This window comes from Bombina bombina, chromosome 3 (genome assembly GCF_027579735.1).
Source record: "Bombina bombina isolate aBomBom1 chromosome 3, aBomBom1.pri, whole genome shotgun sequence".
NCBI classification, from domain to species: Eukaryota; Metazoa; Chordata; class Amphibia; order Anura; family Bombinatoridae; genus Bombina; species Bombina bombina.
The window spans coordinates 661,669,463-661,691,762 of record NC_069501.1 but is presented as its reverse complement, the minus strand read 5'-3'; the positions used below and the strand labels follow the sequence as shown (position 1 = coordinate 661,691,762).

General features: G+C 42.1%; 1 protein-coding gene across 2 annotated transcripts in view; it reads left to right on the top strand.

Annotated features, from left to right (window-relative positions):
* The window catches only part of BEND2 (BEN domain containing 2), a 268,497-nt gene that overhangs the window by 94,544 nt on the left and 151,653 nt on the right, over positions 1 to 22,300 (top strand). For both annotated transcript variants that reach the window (XM_053707395.1, XM_053707394.1), the window contains exon 3: positions 14,895 to 15,004. In XM_053707395.1, coding sequence (XP_053563370.1) covers positions 14,895 to 15,004 — 110 coding nt within the window. The remainder of the gene's footprint in view (positions 1 to 14,894; positions 15,005 to 22,300) is intronic.

The following is a 22,300-nucleotide window of genomic DNA, read 5'->3' as shown; positions in this document are numbered from 1 at the left end:
AGTCCTCGTCCAGTGAGGTGCACACCCTACATGCATTTTTTTAAAACACCTGCAGCTTCCCATTGCACTGCTAATCCTCTATATGGAGGGGGCCTTTTTTCATCAGACGTTGCTGCGGTGGCCATTAGTGCTTTCCCTCGCACTGATAAGCGCAAGCAAAAGGTTAAATTTTGCACTCCTGCCCAGGGGGCATCATGTAATTTGTTGGATATATCTGATTGGTTATCCGAGGATGAGGTTCTCTCTGAAACGTCAGAGTATGAACTTTCAGGGTTGGAGTCTGCTGCCTATAATCCTCAGCCTGTGGAGGATCCAGTTTTTAGATTTAGGACAGAACGTTTATGCTTTCTACTAAAGGCAGGTTTTGACTACATTAGAGTTTCAAAGGTCGAGCTGCCAGATGAACTCTGGGGTCCTAAATTTGATGACACTCATTATTGAGGACGAGTGGGACAGGATTAGTTTCCTCTTCCCCGTCGTCTGCCTTTTAAGGATCCCGATTCCCGGGCTCTCTATGAGGGGGGGGGTTTCTTTTTTCCATTGCCTACTGGGTTGCGCTATTTTTACGCTTGCCACACATAATACTAGCCCATGTGAGGATAGTTCGTCTGTTCATAGAGCCGCCGGATATAGGATGGAAACTTTAAAGAGGGTGTTTCTACTAGGGGATGTTTTCCTTTACTGGCGGCGCTTGTCGCCGCAGTTGCTGGAGGGCTACCTTTTGGTGCATCTACTTCTCGAAATTGATTGAGGTGGAGGGTTCCCTCCACATTTTTTCAGGAAAGAATTATGGCCTTCCTGGGTTACTAATTCTTTATCTGTGCTGTTATTACACAGATTAATTAGCCTAAGGCTAAGACTTCAGGTTTTGCGACAGGCTGATAGATATAACTTCTAAGTCTAGTCTCTTTCCCTCTCTATTAAGGGAAATCATTTTTGACTATCTCCACAGTTTCAGGGGCCAAGATTGCCTTCATACCATAAGATAAGGATAACATATCTAAGGGACAAAGTTTGTTTTTTTCCATTCCTTTAGTTCTGAAAAAAGCCCAGCGTCAGAGGCCTCCGCTAGCCAGAGCAAACCAAGAGTTCGGTTTTGGAATATATCCAAGCAGAGCAAGAAGCCTGCCGAGACTAAGTACGCATGAGGGGGCAGCCCTCAGTCCTATTTTGGATCATGTAGGGGGCAGACTGTCACTCTTTCAGAGTCTTGGTTCAGGGATGTGCAGGATCCTTGGGTACTGGAGTTCATAGCTCAGGGTTACTAGATAGGTTCAAATCTCTTCCACCCAGGGGCAGATTCATCCTCTCAACCTGTCTTCAAGACTAGGAAAGAGGGAAGCATTTCTGTGGTGTGTAAGGTATCTGTCCTCCTTTGGAGTCATTGTCCCAGTACCTATCGCAGAAAGAAGTTTGGGATACTATTTAAACATTTTCGTGGTCCCAAAGAAGGAGGGAACTTTTCATCCAGTTCTGGACCTAAAGTGCTTAAACAAATTTCTAAATGTCCCCTTGTCAAGATGGGAACAATAAGGTCCATCCTTCCCTTAATTCAGGAAGGGCAGTTTATGACCACTATAGATCTGAAGTAGGCATTCCTTCTCCTTCCAATCTACAGGGGACACTTCCAGTTCCTCAGGTTTGCTTTCCTGGACCAGCACTTCCAGTTCACTGCACTTCCGTTTGGTCCAGCTACTGCTCCAAGAATGTTTACAAAGGTTCTAGGCACTCTTCTAGCAGTCGCCAGAACCCGGGCTGTAGCATGAGCTCCCTACTTGGATGATATTCTGGTACAAGCACCATTGTTTTGTCTAGTGGAAGACCATTCAGAATCTTTCCTCTGTCTTTTTCGATCCCACAGAGGGAAGATAAATAGAGAAAAGAGTTCTCTTATTCCAAGCTCCAGGGTGGAATTCCTGGGCACGATAATAGACTCCATAGACATGAGAATATTTCTAACAGACCAGAGAAGTTGCGAGCTAGCTTCAAAATGTCTTGCCCTCCAGACTTCCTTAAGGCCATCTGTGGCTCAGTGTATGGAGGTGATTGGTCTCATGGTGTCCAGCATGGACATCGTTCTATTTGCCAGGTTCCACCTCAGGCGACTGTGCATGCTGATGCAGTGGAACAGCGATCATTTGGATCTGTCTCAACAGATTTCCATGGACAACCGGTCGAGAGAATCGCTCTCTTTGTGGCTCTGTCCGGATCACCTGTCCCAAGGGACATCCTTTTTAAAACCATCCTGGGTGACTGTGACTACGGACACAAGTCTGTCGGGATGGGGAGCTGTTTGGGGCGCCAAGAAGGCGCAGGGTCTGTGGACGCAGGAGGAGAGCTTCTTCCTGTTCAACATTCTAGACCTTTGGGCAATATTCAATGCTCTGAAGGCTTGGCTCCTACTGGGTTCGTCCCGATTTATCTGATTCCAATCAGACAATATAACCTTGGTGGCTTACATCAACCATCAGGGGGGAACGAGAAGCTCCCTAGCAATGAGGGAAGTATCTCGGATTCAGGAGTGGGCGGAGACCCATGACTGTTCACTGTCAGCAATCCACATTCCGAGTGTGGACATCTGGGAAGTGGATTTTCTCGGGAGACAATCCTTTTATCCGGGGAAATGGTCTCCATCCCGAAGTGTTTGCGGATATATGCAACAGGTGGGGAACGCCGGAGATAGATCTCATGGCGTCCCGTTTTAATACCAAGCTACCGAGATATGGGTTGAGGTCCAGGGAACCTCAGGAGGAGCTAATAGATGCATTAGCGGTGCCTTGGAGTTTCAATCTAATTTTTCTTTTCCTGCCATTTCCACTCTTTTCTCGAGTGGTGGCTCGAATCCTACAGGAGCAGGCGTCAGTGATACTGATTGCCCCATCGTGGCAGTGAAGGATATGATTTGCGGATCTAGTAGGGATGTCATCATCTCCTCCTTGGAGGTTACCTTGTTGCAGGAACAAGGCCCCTTTCTTCATCAAGATCTAGATTCTCTGAGGCTGACTGCGTGGGGATTGAATGCTTAGTCTAAGCCAAGAGAGGGTTTTATGAGAGTGTTATTGATACTCTAATTCAACCTCGTAAGCCGGTTACTTGTCGCATCTATCATAGGGTGTGGAGGACCTATTTATTCTGGTGTGAAGAGCATGGTTTGTCCTGGCACAAAGGTTGCCAGGATTCTTTCTTTTATCCAGGATAGACTGGAGAAGGGCCTCTCAGATAGTTCCTTAAAGGGACAGATTTTGGCCCTGTCTGTTTTACTGCACAAGAGGCTCACTGAGCTTCCGGATGTACAGTCTTTTGTTAAGGTTCTGACTAGGATCAGGCCGGTGTTGAGATCTAATGCTCCTCCTTGGAGTTTAGATCTTGTTCTTAAGTTTGCAACGGGCTCCATTTGAGCCTATGCATGAGGTTGACATTAAGTTGTTGTCTTGGAAGGTTCTTTTTCTACTAGCTATTGCTTCTGCGCACAGAGTCTCTGAGATTGCTGCCTTGCAATGAGACCCTCCTTATCTGGTGTTCCATGCTGATAAGGCTGTTCTACGAACTAAGTTAGGATTTCTTCCTTAGGTTGTGTCAAATCGCAACATCAATCAAAAAATTGTGGTTTCTTCCTTATGTCCTAATCCTTCTTCATCGAAGGAACGTTTACTGCATAATCTGGATGTGTTTCGTGCCTTAAAGTTCTATCTTCAGGCTATGAAGGAATTTAGACAAACTTCTTCTCTGTTTGTTACCTATTCTGGGAAGCGTAGGGTTTAGAGGGCCTCTTTGACTTCCTTATCTTTTTGGTTGAGGAGTATCATCCCCTTAGCATAAAAGTCTGCGGGTCTTAAGCCTCCTCAGAGGATTATGGCTCATTCTACGAGAGCAGTGGCTTCCTCTTGGGCCTTCAAAAATGAGGCCTCTATGGAGCAGATTTGTAAGGCAGTTACCTGGTCCTCCTTACATACTCTTTCCAAAGTTTACTAGCTTGATGTTTTTTGCTTCTGCTAAATCAGCCTTCGGGAGAAAGGTTTTGCAGGCTGTGGTGCCCTCAGATTAGGGGCCACCTCTATTTTGTACCCTTCCGTTAGCATTCAGTGTCCTCTGGGGCTTGGGTATAATCTCCCACAAGTAAGGAATGCAGCTGTGGACTCTCCCTGTATTAAGAAGGAAAACATATATACTCCGATGGGCGGCCCTAAATTTTAATTTATTCTTCTGGCACCTTTTTCACCCTGATATTTCTCCTACTGTTCCTTGTTCCCTCAGCACAATGACTGGGGAATGAGGAAAGTGGGGGAGGTATTTAAGCCTTTGGCTGGGGTGTCTTTGCCTCCTCCTGGTGGCCAGGTTCAGTATTTCCCACAAGTAAGGAATGCAGCTGTGGACTCTCCCTGTACAGAAGTAAAGGAAATGATCTGGTAAACATAATGTATGTTATTATTACGCGCCCCCTTGAGGCCTGTGGATTGGTCACTCATTGATTGCTTTACACATAAATTGTTTGATTATATCATTGTGTATTAGCTTGAGAAAGGAGCGGGAAGCCCCGAAACGTTGCTCCAATAAAGGTTTTTTCCTTTCCCTGAGAGTGCCACCTTCTTTCATCGCTACATTTATTGTTTCTGGACTAGGGAGAGGGGTCCCTGAAGGTTTGAGCACTTACACACTTTATTTGGAAGCCTACGCAGGAGCTTGAGCATGCATCATGTTGGCTCAGCTTGCTTTTCCCATAATCTGACATTTAAAGAGCAAAAAGTCAAACACGCAATAGAAAATCCAGATCACCATATTAATCTATATATCTGTATACCTGTCAATGTGGAGCTTATATCGATTCTATAAACTCTGTTTGGTTTATTTTAAATACCTAATTAAGTTACATTATGTTTGAGATGTATAATTATAGGTAGCCTGACCAGACACATATCATATACACACACTTAACTGACTGACCAATTGATATCGATATCAGCCTACTTTTTATAATATGGCCTCTAAAGGTGTATTATGTTGACATATTAAGAACCCTAGTGCATGTTTTCACACTAATAAAAACTTGCTACTTTAAAATATGGATTGTAGAAGTTTAAAGGGACAGTAAAGTAAAAAAAAAAATCTTTCATGATTTAAACAACGTTCCAATTTACTTTTATTACCAATTTTGCTTTGTTCTCTTGGTATTTTAAGTTGAAAGCTAAATCTAGGAGGTTCATGTGCTAATTTCTTAGACCTTGAAGATTGCCTCTAATCTGAAAGCATTTTGACAGTTTTTCACCACTAGAGGGCGTTAGTTTGTGTGTTTCATATAGATAACATTGAGCTCAGGCATGTGAAGCTCCTAGGAGTCAGCACTAATTGGCTAAAAATGCATGTCTGTCAAAAGAACTGAAATAAGAGGGCAGTTTGCAGAGGAATAGATACAAGATAATCACAGAGATAAAAAGTATATTATTATAACTGTGTTGGTTATGCAAAATTGGGGAATGGGTAATAAAAGGATTATCTACCTTTTTAAACAACAAAAATTCTGGTGTTTACTGTCCCTTTAAGTAGCAGAACAGCTAAGTGGAGAATTACATTTGTTTTATGTACATGGCTTAAACACAAACAAATCCCTGATGTTTTTTTCATAAATAGCGTGTTTACTACCACATTTTGCCTTCTGGAAAAGGAAAAAGAATTTAGGGCACCCACCATATTAAATTCAGATTGTGATTTCAGCCATTGCTTTTGTTTGTTTTTTTACTTGAAAAGTGATTGTCTAGTTGAAGCTCCAAGGATACTTCTATGTTTAGCAGATGTCCCACTAATGACAGTCGCTAACTTATTAACATTTTTTTAATATGCCTAAATATTTTCTAAATGTAATATAAAATGATCTACCTTGCCGTTGCTTCCTCTACCCCCTTAGAGCTTCTGGGATACGGACACTGTAACGTATAGAACGGTCTCACCCGCTCTCTACGTACGCAGCCAGGTGCACTCACGAGAGGGAAAAACGTTCCCTCTGCTGTCCACTACAATGATGTAAGGGTAGCTTTTGACTGAGAATGCATAACACATGAACACGCATGGAGTCAGCGATTTATCTGAAATGGACGCGCATGCGCAAAGGAACACAAGGCCGTAATTGATAAATTGCAGGACACCAATGGGGGCGTGGTCCTATTGGCTAGAGCCTGCAACGTCAAAGAAAATAGTTTACAGACAAGAAGGGTAATAAATTATAGAATGATGCACTTTAAAGAAATTTGATGAATGAAAGTGCCCTTTATTTAGTTGAACATTATTAATGTTGTTGAGCACATCGTTGAAGTTGACAATCACTTTAATAAACAGTAAGTAGTTCTGTTAAAAAATGTGGGTTTTATGTCCCTTTAAGGATGGCTACACCTCACTGACGAATCCCAATAAAGGCCTAAACGATCGTCATGGGGTTGCTATGTTCCTTGTTCAGAGAGGAATTGCCTGGTATTTCGGCACTGAACTGACCGTAATAGGCGGGATCAGACTGATATACTATAGGAAAGTTCTACTCTGTGAAAAGCATTACTGGGCTAAAAGAAGCTGCACCCAGGTGGTAAATCGCCATAGAACAGGCCAATAATGGTATTGAGCCGGTTGTTCGTTCCTGTAAATGCGCTTCTCTCTGTAGTCTTCCTACAAAAAAGGGAAAAGGGGCAACCAGACGTGGACTCCTTGCTCATTGTGCTTAGAGGAATATGGCTACACCTCACTGACGAGGCCCAATGAAGGCTGAAACAATCGTCTGGGGTTGCTGTGTTCCTTGTTCAGAGAGGAATTGCCTGGTATTATAGCACTGGACTGACCGTAATAGGCAGGATGAGACTGATACAACAGAAAAGTTCTACTCTGTGAATAGCATTACTGGGCTAAAAAGAAGCTGAACCCAGGTGGTAAATCACCATAGAACAGGCTAACAATGGTATTGAGCCGGTTGTTTGTTCCTGTAAATGCGCTTCTCTCTGTATGTATTAAGGATTATTTTATCATTCAGATAGAGCATACAATTATAAATTGCTTCATTCTCTTGGTATCCTTTATTGAAAGTGTAACAATGCACCACTGGAAGCTAACTGATCACGTTAGTAAACCAATGACAAGAGGCGTACATGTGCAGCCACCAATCAGCAGCTAGCTTTCAGCTCCTGAGTCTACCTTGGTATCCTTTTGAGCAATGGATACCAAAAGAAAAAAGCAAATTAGATGATAGAAGTAAATTGGAAAGTTGTTTAAAATTGTATGATGTATCTGAATCCTGAAAGAAATATTTTGGGTTTCATATGTAAAAGTTCGCAATGAAGGACGAAGTACACAGGAAAAAAATGGCATATGCTTAAATCTTAATATTATGCCTTATACAAATCAATACAAGCTGTTTTCAGTGCACTGTACCTTAAATTTGCTGTTGTTTCCGCATGCATAGGTTTCCCTTTCAGAGTAAATAGTCTTTTGAGTAATATGATAAAAGTTTGTCACTTCTTTAAGTTGCGAGAAAAAATAGCGAGATCTGTAGGGCGGAAATGTGTAGATGATTACGCTAGGATTTGAGAGACCATTTCTTACACACCCATGGAGTGCATGTTTTACGGGGAGGGGGGGGGAACAATAATTACACTTTGTATTTTGTACAGTGTACTTAAATTATAATTTACACTTTGCATATTTAATACAAGTTATTCCTGTTTAATTTACATACTAATTTTACATTTTTGATAAAATAAAATTTTTGGTGAAGAATTTTGCTATGAGAATTTTTGTGTGTATGATTCAATTATTAGTTTCTCCAACATAGGTGTGTCCGGTCCACGGCGTCATCCTTACTTGTGGGATATTCTCTTCCCCAACAGGAAATGGCAAAGAGCCCAGCAAAGCTGGTCACATGATCCCTCCTAGGCTCCGCCTACCCCAGTCATTCTCTTTGCCGTTGTACAGGCAACATCTCCACGGAGATGGCTTAGAGTTTTTTAGTGTTTAACTGTAGTTTTTATTATTCAATCAAGAGTTTGTTATTTTGAAATAGTGCTGGTATGTACTATTTACTCAGAAACAGAAAAGAGATGAAGATTTCTGTTTGTATGAGGAAAATGATTTTAGCAACCGTAACTAAAATCCATGGCTGTTCCACACAGGACTGTTGAGAGCAATTAACTTCAGTTGGGGGAACAGTGTGCAGCCTCTTGCTGCTTGAGGTATGACACATTCTAACAAGACGATGTAATGCTGGAAGCTGTCATTTTCCCTATGGGATCCGGTAAGCCATGTTTATTACGATTGTAAATAAGGGCTTCACAAGGGCTTATTAAGACTGTAGACTTTTTCTGGGCTAAATCGATTCATTATTAACACATATTTAGCCTTGAGGAATCATTTTATCTGGGTATTTTGATATAATAATATCGGCAGGCACTGTATTAGACACCTTATTCCTTAGGGGCTTTCCCAAAGCATAAGCAGAGCCTCATTTTCGCGCCGGTGTGGCGCACTTGTTTTTGAGAGGCATGGCATGCAGTCGCATGTGAGAAGAGCTCTGATACTTAGAAAAGACTTTCTGAAGGCGTCATTTGGTATCGTATTCCCCTTTGGGCTTGGTTGGGTCTCAGCAAAGCAGATACCAGGGACTGTAAAGGGGTTAAAGTTTAAAACGGCTCCGGTTCCGTTATTTTAAGGGTTAAAGCTTCCAAATTTGGTGTGCAATACTTTTAAGGCTTTAAGACACTGTGGTGAAAATTTGGTGAATTTTGAACAATTCCTTCATGTTTTTTCGCAATTGCAGTAATAAAGTGTGTTCAGTTTAAAATTTAAAGTGACAGTAACGGTTTTATTTTAAAACGTTTTTGTACTTTGTTATCAAGTTTATGCCTGTTTAACATGTCTGAACTACCAGATAGACTGTGTTCTGAATGTGGGGAAGCCAGAATTCCTATTCATTTAAATAAATGTGATTTATGTGATAATGACAATGATGCCCAAGATGATTCCTCAAGTGAGGGGAGTAGGCATGGTACTGCATCATTCCCTCCTTCGTCTACACGAGTCTTGCCCACTCAGGAGGCCCCTAGTACATCTAGCGCGCCAATACTCCTTACTATGCAACAATTAACGGCTGTAATGGATAATTCTGTCAAAAACATTTTAGCCAAAATGAACACTTGTCAGCGTAAGCGCTGAAGAGCATGACGACGCTGATATTAATATTTCTGAAGGGCCCCTAACCCAGTCTGATGGGGCCAGGGAGGTTTTGTCTGAGGGAGAAATTACTGATTCAGGGAACATTTCTCAACAGGCTGAACCTGATGTGATTGCATTTAAATTTAAGTTGGAACATCTCCGCATTCTGCTTAAGGAGGTATTATCCACTCTGGATGATTGTGACAAGTTGGTCATCCCAGAGAAACTATGTAAAATGGACAAGTTCCTAGAGGTGCCGGGGCTCCCAGAAGCTTTTCCTATACCCAAGCGGGTGGCGGACATTGTTAATAAAGAATGGGAAAGGCCCGGTATTCCTTTCGTCCCTCCCCCCATATTTAAAAAATTGTTTCCTATGGTCGACCCCAGAAAGGACTTATGGCAGACAGTCCCCAAGGTCGAGGGAGCGGTTTCCACTTTAAACAAACGCACCACTATACCCATAGAGGATAGTTGTGCTTTCAAAGATCCTATGGATAAAAAATTAGAAGGTTTGCTTAAAAAGATGTTTGTTCAGCAAGGTTACCTTCTACAACCAATTTCATGCATTGTCCCTGTCGCTACAGCCGCATGTTTCTGGTTCGATGATCTGATAAAGGCGGTCGATAGTGATTCTCCTCCTTTTGAGGAGATTATGGACAGAATCAATGCTCTCAAATTGGCTAATTCTTTCACCCTAGACGCCACTTTGCAATTGGCTAGGTTAGCGGCTAAGAATTCTGGGTTTGCTATTGTGGCGCGCAGAGCGCTTTGGTTGAAATCTTGGTCGGCTGATGCGTCTTCCAAGAACAAGCTACTTAACATTCCTTTCAAGGGGAAAACGCTGTTTGGCCCTGACTTGAAAGAGATTATCTCTGATATCACTGGGGGTAAGGGCCACGCCCTTCCTCAGGATCGGCCTTTCAAGGCAAAAAATAAACCTAATTTTCGTCCCTTTCGTAGAAACGGACCAGCCCAAGGTGCTACGTCCTCTAAGCAAGAGGGTAATACTTCTCAAGCCAAGCCAGCTTGGAGACCAATGCAAGGCTGGAACAAGGGAAAGCAGGCCAAGAAACCTGCCACTGCTACCAAGACTGCATGAAATGTTGGCCCCCGATCCGGGACCGGATCTGGTGGGGGGCAGACTCTCTCTCTTCGCTCAGGCTTGGGCAAGAGATGTTCTGGATCCTTGGGCGCTAGAAATAGTCTCCCAAGGTTATCTTCTGGAATTCAAGGGACTTCCCCCAAGGGGGAGGTTCCACAGGTCTCAGTTGTCTTCAGACCACATAAAAAGACAGGCATTCTTACATTGTGTAGAAGACCTGTCAAAAATGGGAGTGATTCATCCTGTTCCATTAAGAGAACAAGGGATGGGGTTCTACTCCAATCTGTTCATAGTTCCCAAAAAAGAGGGAACGTTCAGACCAATCTTAGATCTCAAGATCTTAAACAAGTTTCTCAAGGTTCCATCGTTCAAGATGGAAACCATTCGAACTATTCTTCCTTCCATCCAGGAAGGTCAATTCATGACCACGGTGGATTTAAAGGATGCGTATCTACATATTCCTATCCACAAGGAACATCATCGGTTCCTAAGGTTCGCATTCCTGGACAAACATTACCAGTTTGTGGCGCTTCCTTTCGGATTAGCCACTGCTCCAAGGATTTTCACAAAGGTACTAGGGTCCCTTCTAGCTGTGCTAAGACCAAGGGGCATTGCTGTAGTACCTTACTTGGACGACATTCTGATTCAAGCGTCGTCCCTTCCTCAAGCAAGGGCTCACACGGACATTGTCCTGGCCTTTCTCAGATCTCACGGATGGAAAGTGAACGTGGAAAAGAGTTCTCTATCCCCGTCAACAAGGGTTCCCTTCCTGGGAACAATAATAGACTCCTTAGAAATGAGGATTTTTCTGACAGAGGCCAGAAAAACAAAACTTCTAGACTCTTGTCGAATACTTCATTCCGTTCCTCTTCCTTCCATAGCTCAGTGCATGGAAGTGATCGGGTTGATGGTAGCGGCAATGGACATAGTTCCTTTTGCGCGCATTCATCTAAGACCATTACAACTGTGCATGCTCAGTCAGTGGAATGGGGACTATACAGACTTGTCTCCGAAGATACAAGTAAATCAGAGGACCAGAGACTCACTCCGTTGGTGGCTGTCCCTGGACAACCTGTCACAAGGGATGACATTCCGCAGACCAGAGTGGGTCATTGTCACGACCGACGCCAGTCTGATGGGCTGGGGCGCGGTCTGGGGATCCCTGAAAGCTCAGGGTCTTTGGTCTCGGGAAGAATCTCTTCTACCGATAAATATTCTGGAACTGAGAGCGATATTCAATGCTCTCAAGGCTTGGCCTCAGCTAGCGAGGGCCAAGTTCATACGGTTTCAATCAGACAACATGACAACTGTTGCGTACATCAACCATCAGGGGGGAACAAGGAGTTCCCTAGCGATGGAAGAAGTGACCAAAATCATTCTATGGGCGGAGTCTCACTCCTGCCACCTGTCTGCTATCCACATCCCAGGAGTGGAAAATTGGGAAGCGGATTTTCTGAGTCGTCAGACATTGCATCCGGGGGAGTGGGAACTCCATCCGGAAATCTTTGCCCAAGTCACTCAGCTGTGGGGCATTCCAGACATGGATCTGATGGCCTCTCGTCAGAACTTCAAAGTTCCTTGCTACGGGTCCAGATCCAGGGATCCCAAGGCGGCTCTAGTGGATGCACTAGTAGCACCTTGGACCTTCAAACTAGCTTATGTGTTCCCGCCGTTTCCTCTCATCCCCAGGCTGGTAGCCAGGATCAATCAGGAGAGGGCGTCGGTGATCTTGATAGCTCCTGCGTGGCCACGCAGGACTTGGTATGCAGATCTGGTTAATATGTCATCGGCTCCACCTTGGAAGCTACCTTTGAGACGAGACCTTCTTGTTCAGGGTCCGTTCGAACATCCGAATCTGGTTTCACTCCAGCTGACTGCTTGGAGATTGAACGCTTGATTTTATCGAAGCGAGGGTTCTCAGATTCTGTTATCGATACTCTTGTTCAGGCCAGAAAGCCTGTAACTAGAAAGATTTACCACAAAATTTGGAAAAAATATATCTGTTGGTGTGAATCTAAAGGATTCCCTTGGGACAAGGTTAAGATTCCTAGGATTCTATCCTTCCTTCAAGAAGGATTGGAAAAAGGATTATCTGCAAGTTCCCTGAAGGGACAGATTTCTGCCTTGTCGGTGTTACTTCACAAAAAACTGGCTGCTGTGCCAGATGTTCAAGCCTTTGTTCAGGCTCTGGTTAGAATTAAGCCTGTTTACAAACCTTTGACTCCTCCTTGGAGTCTCAATTTAGTTCTTTCAGTTCTTCAGGGGGTTCCGTTTGAACCCTTGCATTCCGTTGATATTAAGTTATTATCTTGGAAAGTTTTGTTTTTAGTTGCAATTTCTTCTGCCAGAAGAGTTTCAGAATTATCTGCTCTGCAGTGTTCTCCTCCTTATCTGGTGTTCCATGCAGATAAGGTGGTTTTACGTACTAAACCTGGTTTTCTTCCAAAAGTTGTTTCTAACAAAAACATTAACCAGGAGATTATCGTACCTTCTCTGTGTCCGAAACCAGTTTCAAAGAAGGAACGTTTGTTGCACAATTTGGATGTTGTTCGCGCTCTAAAATTCTATTTAGATGCTACAAAGGATTTTAGACAAACATCTTCCTTGTTTGTTGTTTATTCCGGTAAAAGGAGAGGTCAAAAAGCAACTTCTACCTCTCTCTCTTTTTGGATTAAAAGCATCATCAGATTGGCTTACGAGACTGCCGGACGGCAGCCTCCCGAAAGAATCACAGCTCATTCCACTAGGGCTGTGGCTTCCACATGGGCCTTCAAGAACGAGGCTTCTGTTGATCAGATATGTAGGGCAGCGACTTGGTCTTCACTGCACACTTTTACCAAATTTTACAAGTTTGATACTTTTGCTTCTTCTGAGGCTATTTTTGGGAGAAAGGTTTTGCAAGCCGTGGTGCCTTCCATTTAGGTGACCTGATTTGCTCCCTCCCTTCATCCGTGTCCTAAAGCTTTGGTATTGGTTCCCACAAGTAAGGATGACGCCGTGGACCGGACACACCTATGTTGGAGAAAACAGAATTTATGTTTACCTGATAAATTACTTTCTCCAACGGTGTGTCCGGTCCACGGCCCGCCCTGGTTTTTTAATCAGGTCTGATAATTTATTTTTTTAACTACAGTCACCACGGTACCATATGGTTTCTCCTATGCAAATATTCCTCCTTAACGTCGGTCGAATGACTGGGGTAGGCGGAGCCTAGGAGGGATCATGTGACCAGCTTTGCTGGGCTCTTTGCCATTTCCTGTTGGGGAAGAGAATATCCCACAAGTAAGGATGACGCCGTGGACCGGACACACCGTTGGAGAAAGTAATTTATCAGGTAAACATAAATTCTGTTTTTGTATGATTTTTAAAATTTTAAAACTTTCATTGTACACTTTTGTAATTCATGCAACTCCCTTCCCATAGGAAAATGCAGTATACGCCCCTTAGTGAGACACAATTATTTAGATCATTCCATCAGGGAAATAGAAATACTAGCGAGCATTCTTTACATTAGAGCATTTTCATTTTGCACTTTTATGTCACTTGAAAGGGACCAGTGAGTTGAAAACAATTGCACAGGAAGCTATTCATCAGGTAATGGTAAACCTGTGTTTTCAAGTTGAAATGTTTCTGCAATAAGCATCATCTCACAAGCAGAACGGAACACTGTGTGATGGATGAGTGCAATTTCCTAGGTACACAGTCATTTCTGCAAGACCCTGCTTATATTAAATTGTCTGTAAGTTTAGATAAATTATCAGCAGGTTGCTAGTAAGCTGTCAGAAAATGTCATTTTTATGTTGTTCAGGTTTAGAAAAATTACATTAAAGTAATAAGAAAGTTTGAAAATTCATTATTAAAATATGGCTTTGCAGAGTTTCCAACTTTAGTGCATTTGTTAAAACAACCCTAGATTTAGACTGCATCCTTCCTATTCAGTGGTCTGTGTGTCATTGTTGCTGCTTTTGACTGACTGCTCATTTAACCTACCAGAAACATTATATTTAGCTGGAAGTTCTTTAAAGGGAAAATTTAAAGTAAACATTTTTTTTTTTAATTCAGATAGTATGAATCAAAATTTGATAACAGAAGTTGGAAAGTGATTCAAAATGGAATGCTGTTAGCATCCTTTATTGAATAACATACCTACATATGCAGAGAAGCAGCAATGCACTGCTGGGAGCTAGTGATTGGTGGCTGCACAAATATCTCTTGTCAATGGCTCACCAGATGTGTTCAGCTAGTTTTCAACAAAAGATACCAAGAGAATGAGGCTAATGTGATAACAGAAATAAATTGTAAAGTTGCATAAAATTGCATGCTTTATCTGAATAATGAAAGTTTTATTTTGATTTTACTGTCCCTTTTAATATATACATCAAGCACAAGATTGGTGTTTATTTTTATCAGAACTTAACCTTTTACACATTCTGGTTGTTCGCATGAATCATGTCTAATACCTGCTTACAAACAAAAAGACTATATTTTGCAATGCCTCCTGGGTAAGAAGAAGGTTTCCAAACCATTTTCATTTGACAGTTTATTGCAGGGATTTTGGATATTATATAATACTAAATTTCTGACACCATATCATGTTTCTTTTGACTTTCAGAGGGTGAAGATTTATCATCAAGCATTCAAACTGATAATAGCACTGATGAAATGGACTATGGCCTTCCTCACAAAAGGAGAAGAGTTCCATCTATGTTGGAAAACAACACAGTATGTATATTTAAAAAGAGCAACAAATTATCCAGTAGTTGCATCATTTTGTTGTCTGTGATCTCAGATACACATCTGTCCAACTGCCACTGGCCTTTGTGCTTTCTGCAGATCCCTCTACCTTATATTGCACTGCTCACTGCATCTCCTTCTCACATAATAGGATCATAACTGGAAGCTATAAGCTTAAAGGGACACTGAACAGAATTTTTTTATTTCGTGATTCAGATAGAGCATGCAATTTTAAACAACTTTCTAATTTACTCCTATTATCAATTTTTCTTCGTTCTCTTGCTTTCTTTATTTGAAAAAGAAGGCATCTAAGCTATTTTTGGGGTTCAGAACCATGGAAAGCACTTGTTTATTGGTAGGTGAATTTACCCACCAATCAGCAAGAACAACACAGTGTGTTCACCAAAAATGGGCCGGCATATAAACTTATATTCTTGCATTTCAAATAAAGATACCAAGAGAATGAAAGGAATTTGATAATAGGAGTAAATTAGAAAGTTGCTTAAAATGGCATGCTCTATCTGAATCACGATAGAAAATTTTTGAGTTCAGTGTCCCTTTAAAGCACAAAATGCAGAAAGTCTTACTTACAGCTTATTTATAAACCGTATGGATATTGGTGATACAGAATATATATAAACTTCATCACAGATGTATTGCTGACTCACACTGGGCCAATGAGGGGTTAAAGGGACAGTCTACCATAGAATTGTTATTGTTTTAAAAGATAGATATGTGATTACCTTGTATCTAGGAACCTTCTTCCAGCCCCCTGATCACATGACTGTAACTGTTTAGTATGTATTGACTTGCATTTAGCATTGTGTTAGGCTAAATCTTAAATAACCCCCTGTGCCTGAACACAGTGTTATCTATATGCCCACGTGTACTTTCTGTCTCTTTGTGTTAAAAAGAGATTTAAAAATCATGTGATAAGAGGCAGCCCTCAAAGGCTTAGAAATTAGCATATGAGCCTACCTATGTTTAGTTTAAAGTAAGAATACTAAGAGAAAAAAAGCTAATTTGATGATAAAATTGGAAAGTTGATTAAAATTAAAAGTCCTATCTGAATAATGAAAGTTCAATTTATACTAGACTGTCCCTTTAACTGTGCACTAATTAAATAACTCTGGAAACTCCTTTTTGAAGTCAAGTTGTTGGGGACCTAAAGTTGCATTAAAGGAACAGTAAATGCCTTCAGGTTGTAATATAAAATGTTGTTATACATAGCAAAATATCTTTACACTATACGTGCATTATTTATTTTGACCCCTTTTAACATGTAATTTAGCTGTGGAAATAGTGCATTTTAAAATGCTCAGAGATGGAAATACACACTGCTTACTTCTCAAGGCTAAACCTGCTACATAACTTTTCCTAACAGCAGAACAATGCACTCTATAGTAATTGAATAACTTTGGTTAGCCTTGTTAGCTGTAGACCCAAGCCCAAATTGTCCTCCAAATAAGGCAACTGGTGCTGGAGGTTGACTACTTAAAAACAATTGCAGCAAACAAGATTATTTTTGTTTTAAGGACAAAGCACTCTTCACATTTCTCTCCTCACTTCCCCTTACAGACCTCTGCTTGCCTTTTTACTTAGGGTTTCAAACACACTGTCTCCTCCTATAACCTCAACTGCTATCTAATACAAACACTTCTGTTACTTATCTCACTTATTGTTCGTCTGACATTGAATGCTCACACTCACTTTGCATACTTCCTTTTCTCTTGTAAGGTGTATCCAGTCCACGGATCATCCATTACTTGTGGGATATTCTCATTCCCAACAGGAAGTTGCAAGAGGACACCCACAGCAGAGCTGTCTATATAGCTCCTCCCCTCACTACCATACCCAGTCATTCTCTTGCAACTCTCAACAAGCATGGAAGTAGTAAGAGATAAGTGGTGAAATGTAGCTGTTATTTTGCTTCAATCAAGAGTTTATTATTTTTAAATAGTACCGGAGTTGTGCTATTTGGTTCCAGGCAGGAAAAAAGAAGAATCTGCCTGGGATTTCTATGATCTTAGCAGGTTGTAACTAAGATCCATTGCTGTTCTCACACATGTCTGAAGAGAGAGATAACTTCAGCGGGGGAATGGCGTGCAGGTTATCCTGCTATGAGGTATGTGCAGTTAATATTTTTCTAGAAGATGAAATGAAGGCTAGAAAATGCTGCTGATACCAAATTTATGTAAGGTAAGCCTGAATACAGTGATTTAATAGCGACTGGTATCATGCTTACTTTCTGAGGTAAAACTCTTTTATATTTACAATATAAAACGTTTGCTGGCATGTTTAAACGTTTTTATATATACTTTGGTGATAAAACTTTATTTGGGCCTAGTTTTTTTCCACATGGCTGGCTTAAATTTGCCTAGAAACAGTTCCCTGAGGCTTTCCACTGTGTTACTATGAGTGGGAGGGGCCTAGTTTAGCGCTTTTTTGCGCATTAACTATTACAGACTGAGACATCCAGGAGTTCCCTGAATGCTACAGGACATCTCTAAAGGGCTTTTAGGCTTCCAAAATCGTTTGTTGGGGAAGGTAGGCCAACAGTAAGGCTGTGGCAGTTTGGTGTGACTGTTAAAAAAACGTCTATATCGTTTTTTTGATCCGGTTTTTGAACTAAGGGGTTAATCATCCATTTGCAAGTGGGTGCAATGCTCTGTTAGCTTATTATACACACTGTAACAATTTTGTTTGATTTACTGCCTTTTTTCACTGTTTTTCAAATTCTGACAAAATTTGTTTCTCTTAAAGGCACAGTACCGTTTTTTATATTTGCTTGTTAACTTGATTTAAAGTGTTTTCCAAGCTTGCTAGTCTCATTGCTAGTCTGTATAAACATGTCTGACATAGAGGAAACTCCTTGTTCATTATGTTTAAAAGCCATGGTGGAACCCCCTCTTAGAATGTGTACCAGATGTACTGATTTCACTTTAAGCAATAAAGATCATATTCTGTCTTTAAAAAATTTATCACCAGAGGAATCTGACTAGGGGGAAGTTATGCCGACTAACTCTCCCCACGTGGCAGATCCTTTGACTCCCGCTCAAGGGATTCACGCTCAAATGGCGCCAAGAACATCCAGGGCGCCCATAGCGTTTACTTTACAAGACATGGCGGCAGTCATGGATAATACACTGTCAGCGGTATTAGCCAGACTACCTGTATTTAGAGGAAAGCGAGATAGCTCTGGAGTTAGACGAAATACAGAGCATACTGACGCTTTAAGAACTATGTCTGATACTGCCTCACAATATGCAGAAGGTGAAGAAGGAGAGCTTCTTTCTGTGGGTGATATTTCTGACTCAGGGAAGATGATGCAACCTGATTCTGATATTTCTACATTTAAATTTAAGCTTGAACACCTCCGCGTGTTACTCAGGGAGGTTTTAGCTGCTCTGAATGACTGTGATACAATTGCAGTGCCAGAGAAATTGTGTAGACTGGATAAATACTATGCAGTGCCGGTGTGTACTGATGTTTTTCCAATACCTAAAAGGTTTACAGAAATTATTACTAAGGAATGGGATAGACCAGGTGTGCCGTTCTCTCCCCCTCCTGTTTTTAGAAAATGTTTCCAATAGACGCCACCACACGGGACTTATGGCAGACAGTTCCTAAGGTGGAGGGAGCAGTTTCTACTCTAGCAAAGCGTACTACTATCCCTGTCGAGGACAGTTGTGCTTTCTTAGATCCAATGGATAAAAAGTTAGAGGGTTACCTTAAGAAAATGTTTATTCAACAAGGTTTTATCCTACAGCCCCTTGCATGCATTGCACCTGTCACTGCTGCTGCGGCGTTCTGGTTTGAGTCTCTGGAAGAGGCTTTACAGGTAGCGACTCCATTGGGTGAAATACTTGACAAGCTTAGAGCACTTAAGCTAGCCAATTCTTTTGTTTCTGATGCCATTGTTCATTTGACTAAACTAACGGCTAAGAATTCTGGTTTTGCTATCCAGGCGCGCAGAGCGCTATGGCTTAAATCATGGTCAGCTGACGTTACTTCAAAATCGAAGCTGCTTAACATTCCCTTCAAGGGGCAGACCCTATTCGGGCCTGGTTTGAAGGAGATTATTGCTGATATCACTGAAGGAAAAGGTCATGCCCTTCCTCAGGATAGGTCCAAACCAAGGGCCAAACAGTCTAATTTTCGTGTCTTTCGAAACTTCAAGGCAAGTGCGGCATCAATTTCCTATAATGCAAAACAAGAGGGAACTTTTGCTCAGTCCAAGACGGTCTGGAGACCTAACTAGACCTAGAACAAGGGTAAGCAGGCCAAAAAACCTGCTGCTGCCTCTAAGACAGCATGAAGGAACGGCCCCCTATCCGGTAACGGATCTAGTAGGGGGCAGACTTTCGCTCTTCGCCCAGGCGTGGGCAAGAGATGTCCAGGATCCCTGGGCGTTGGAAATTATATCCCAGGGATATCTTCTGGACTTCAAGGCTTCCCCCCCAAAAGGGAGATTTCACCTTTCACAATTATCTGCAAACCAGATAAAGAGAGAGGCATTCTTACACTGTGTACAAGACCTCCTAGTTATGGGAGTGATCCATCCAGTCCCAAAGGAGGAACAGGGACAGGGATTTTACTCAAATCTGTTTGTGGTTCCCAAAAAAGAGGGAACCTTCAGACCAATTTTGGATCTAAAGATCTTAAACAAATTCCTCAGAGTTCCATCATTCAAGCTGGAGACTATTCGTACCATCCTACCTATGATCCAGGAGGGTCAATACATGACTACAGTGGATTTAAAGGATGCTTATCTGCACATTCCAATACATGGCAGTCCTAAGGCCACGGGGCATAGCAGTGGCCCCTTATTTAGAAGACATCCTGATTCAGGCGTCAAACTTCCAAATTGCCAAGTCTCATACGGACATAGTGTTGGCATTTTTGAGGTCGCATGGGTGGAAGGTGAACGAGAAAAAGAGTTCTCTATCCCCCCTCACAAGAGTTTCCTTCCTAGGGACTCTGATAGATTCTGTAGAAATGAAAATTTACCTGACGGAGTCCAGGTTATCAAAACTTCTAAATTCCTGCCGTGTTCTTTATTCCATTCCTCGCCCTTCGGTGGCTCTGTGCATGGAAGTAATCGGCTTAATGGTAGCGGCAATGGACATAGTGCCGTTTGCACGCCTACATCTCAGACCGCTGCAACTATGCATGCTCAGTCAGTGGTATGGGGATTACACAGATTTGTCCCCTTTACTGAATCAGGATCAAGAAACCAGGGATTCTCTTCTCTGGTGGCTATCTCGAGCCCATCTGTCCAAAGGTATGACCTTTCGCAGGCCAGATTGGACAATTGTAACGACAGATGCCAGCCTTCTAGGTTGGGGTGCAGTTTGGAACTCCCTGAAGGCTCAGGGATCGTGGACTCAGGAGGAGTCACTCCTTCCAATGAACATTCTGGAACTAAGAGCGATATTCAATGCTCTTCAGGCTTGGCCTCATCTAGCGACAATGAGGTTCATCAGATTTCAGTTGGACAACATCACGACTGTGGTTTACATCAACCATCAAGGGGGAACAAGGAGTTCCCTAGCGATGTTAGAAGTCTCAAAGATAATTAGCTGGGCAGAGATTCACTCTTGCCACCTATCAGCTATCCATATCCCAGGTGTAGAGAACTGGGAGGCGGATTTTCTAAGTCGTCAGACTTTTCATCCGGGGGAGTGGGAACTCCATCCGGAGGTGTTTACACAATTAGTTCTTCGTTGGGGCGAACCAGAACTGGATCTTATGGCGTCTCGCCAGAACGCCAAGCTTCCTTGTTACGGATCCAGGTCCAGGGACCCCAAGGCAACGCTGATAGATGCTCTAGCAGCGCCTTGGTCCTTCAACCTGGCTTATGTGTTTCCACCGTTTCCTCTGCTCCCTCGTCTGATTGCCAAAGTCAAGCAGGAGAGAGCATCGATGATCTTGATAGCGCCTGCGTGGCCACGCAGGACTTGGTATGCAGATCTGGTGGACATGTCATCCTTTCCACCATGGACTCTGCCGCTGAGACAGGACCTTCTACTTCAAGGTCCTTTCAACCATCCAAATCTAATTTCTCTGAGGCTGACTGCCTGGAGATTGAACGCTTGATTTTATCAAAGCGTGGTTTCTTCGAGTCAGTCATTGATACCTTGATTCAGGCACGGAAACCTGTCACCAGGAAAATCTATCATAAAGTATGGCGTAAATATCTTTATTGGTGTGAATCTAAGGGCTACTCATGGAGTAAGGTCAGGATTCCCAGGATATTATCTTTTCTCCAAGAAGGATTGGAGAAAGGATTGTCAGCTAGTTCCTTAAAGGGACAGATTTCTGCGCTATCTATTCTTTTGCACAAGCGTCTGGCGGATGCCCCAGACGTTCAGGCATTTTGTCAGGCTTTAGTTAGAATCAAGCCTGTGTTTAAACCTGTTGCTCCACCTTGGAGCTTAAATTTGGTTCTTAAAGTTCTTCAGGGGGTTCCGTTTGAACCTCTTCATTCCATAGATATCAAACTTTTATCTTGGAAAGTTCTTTTTTTGGTAGCTATTTCCTCGGCTCGTAGAGTTTCCGAGTTATCTGCCTTACAATGTGATTCTCCTTATCTGATCTTCCATGCAGATAAGGTAGTTCTGCGTACCAAACTTGGGTTTTTACCTAAGGTGGTATCTAATAAGAATATCAATCAAGAGATTGTTGTTCCGTCTTTGTGTCCTATTCCTTCTTCAAAGAAGGAGCGTCTATTACACAATCTGGACGTGGTTCGTGCTTTAAAGTTTTACTTACAAGCTACTAAAGATTTTCGTCAAACATCTGCTTTGTTTGTTGTCTACTCTGGACAGAGGAGAGGTCAAAAGGCTTCAGCAACTTCTCTTTCTTTTTGGCTAAGAAGCATAATCCGCTTAGCCTATGAGACTGCTGGCCAGCAGCCTCCAGAAAGGATTACAGCTTATTCTACTAGAGCTGTGGCTTCCACATGGGCCTTTAAAAATGAGGCTTCTGTTGAACAGATTTGCAAGGCGGCGACTTCGTCTTCGCTTCATACTTTTTGGACTGGATACACCACAAGAGAAATAAATTTATCAGGTAAGCATAAATTATGTTTTTTATATACTGTACTGGTTGTCCTGCTTAAAGGGACGTTTTTTTGTTTTTTTTAATACATGCACAACATATACCAGCAAAAATATGCACTACATAGCAAGAAACAGTATACAATATAGTTTTTTAAAAGCGTTTAAACTGTCATTTTGTTATCAAAATTCCCAGTTTTCCAGAGACCTACTGCTTTAATAG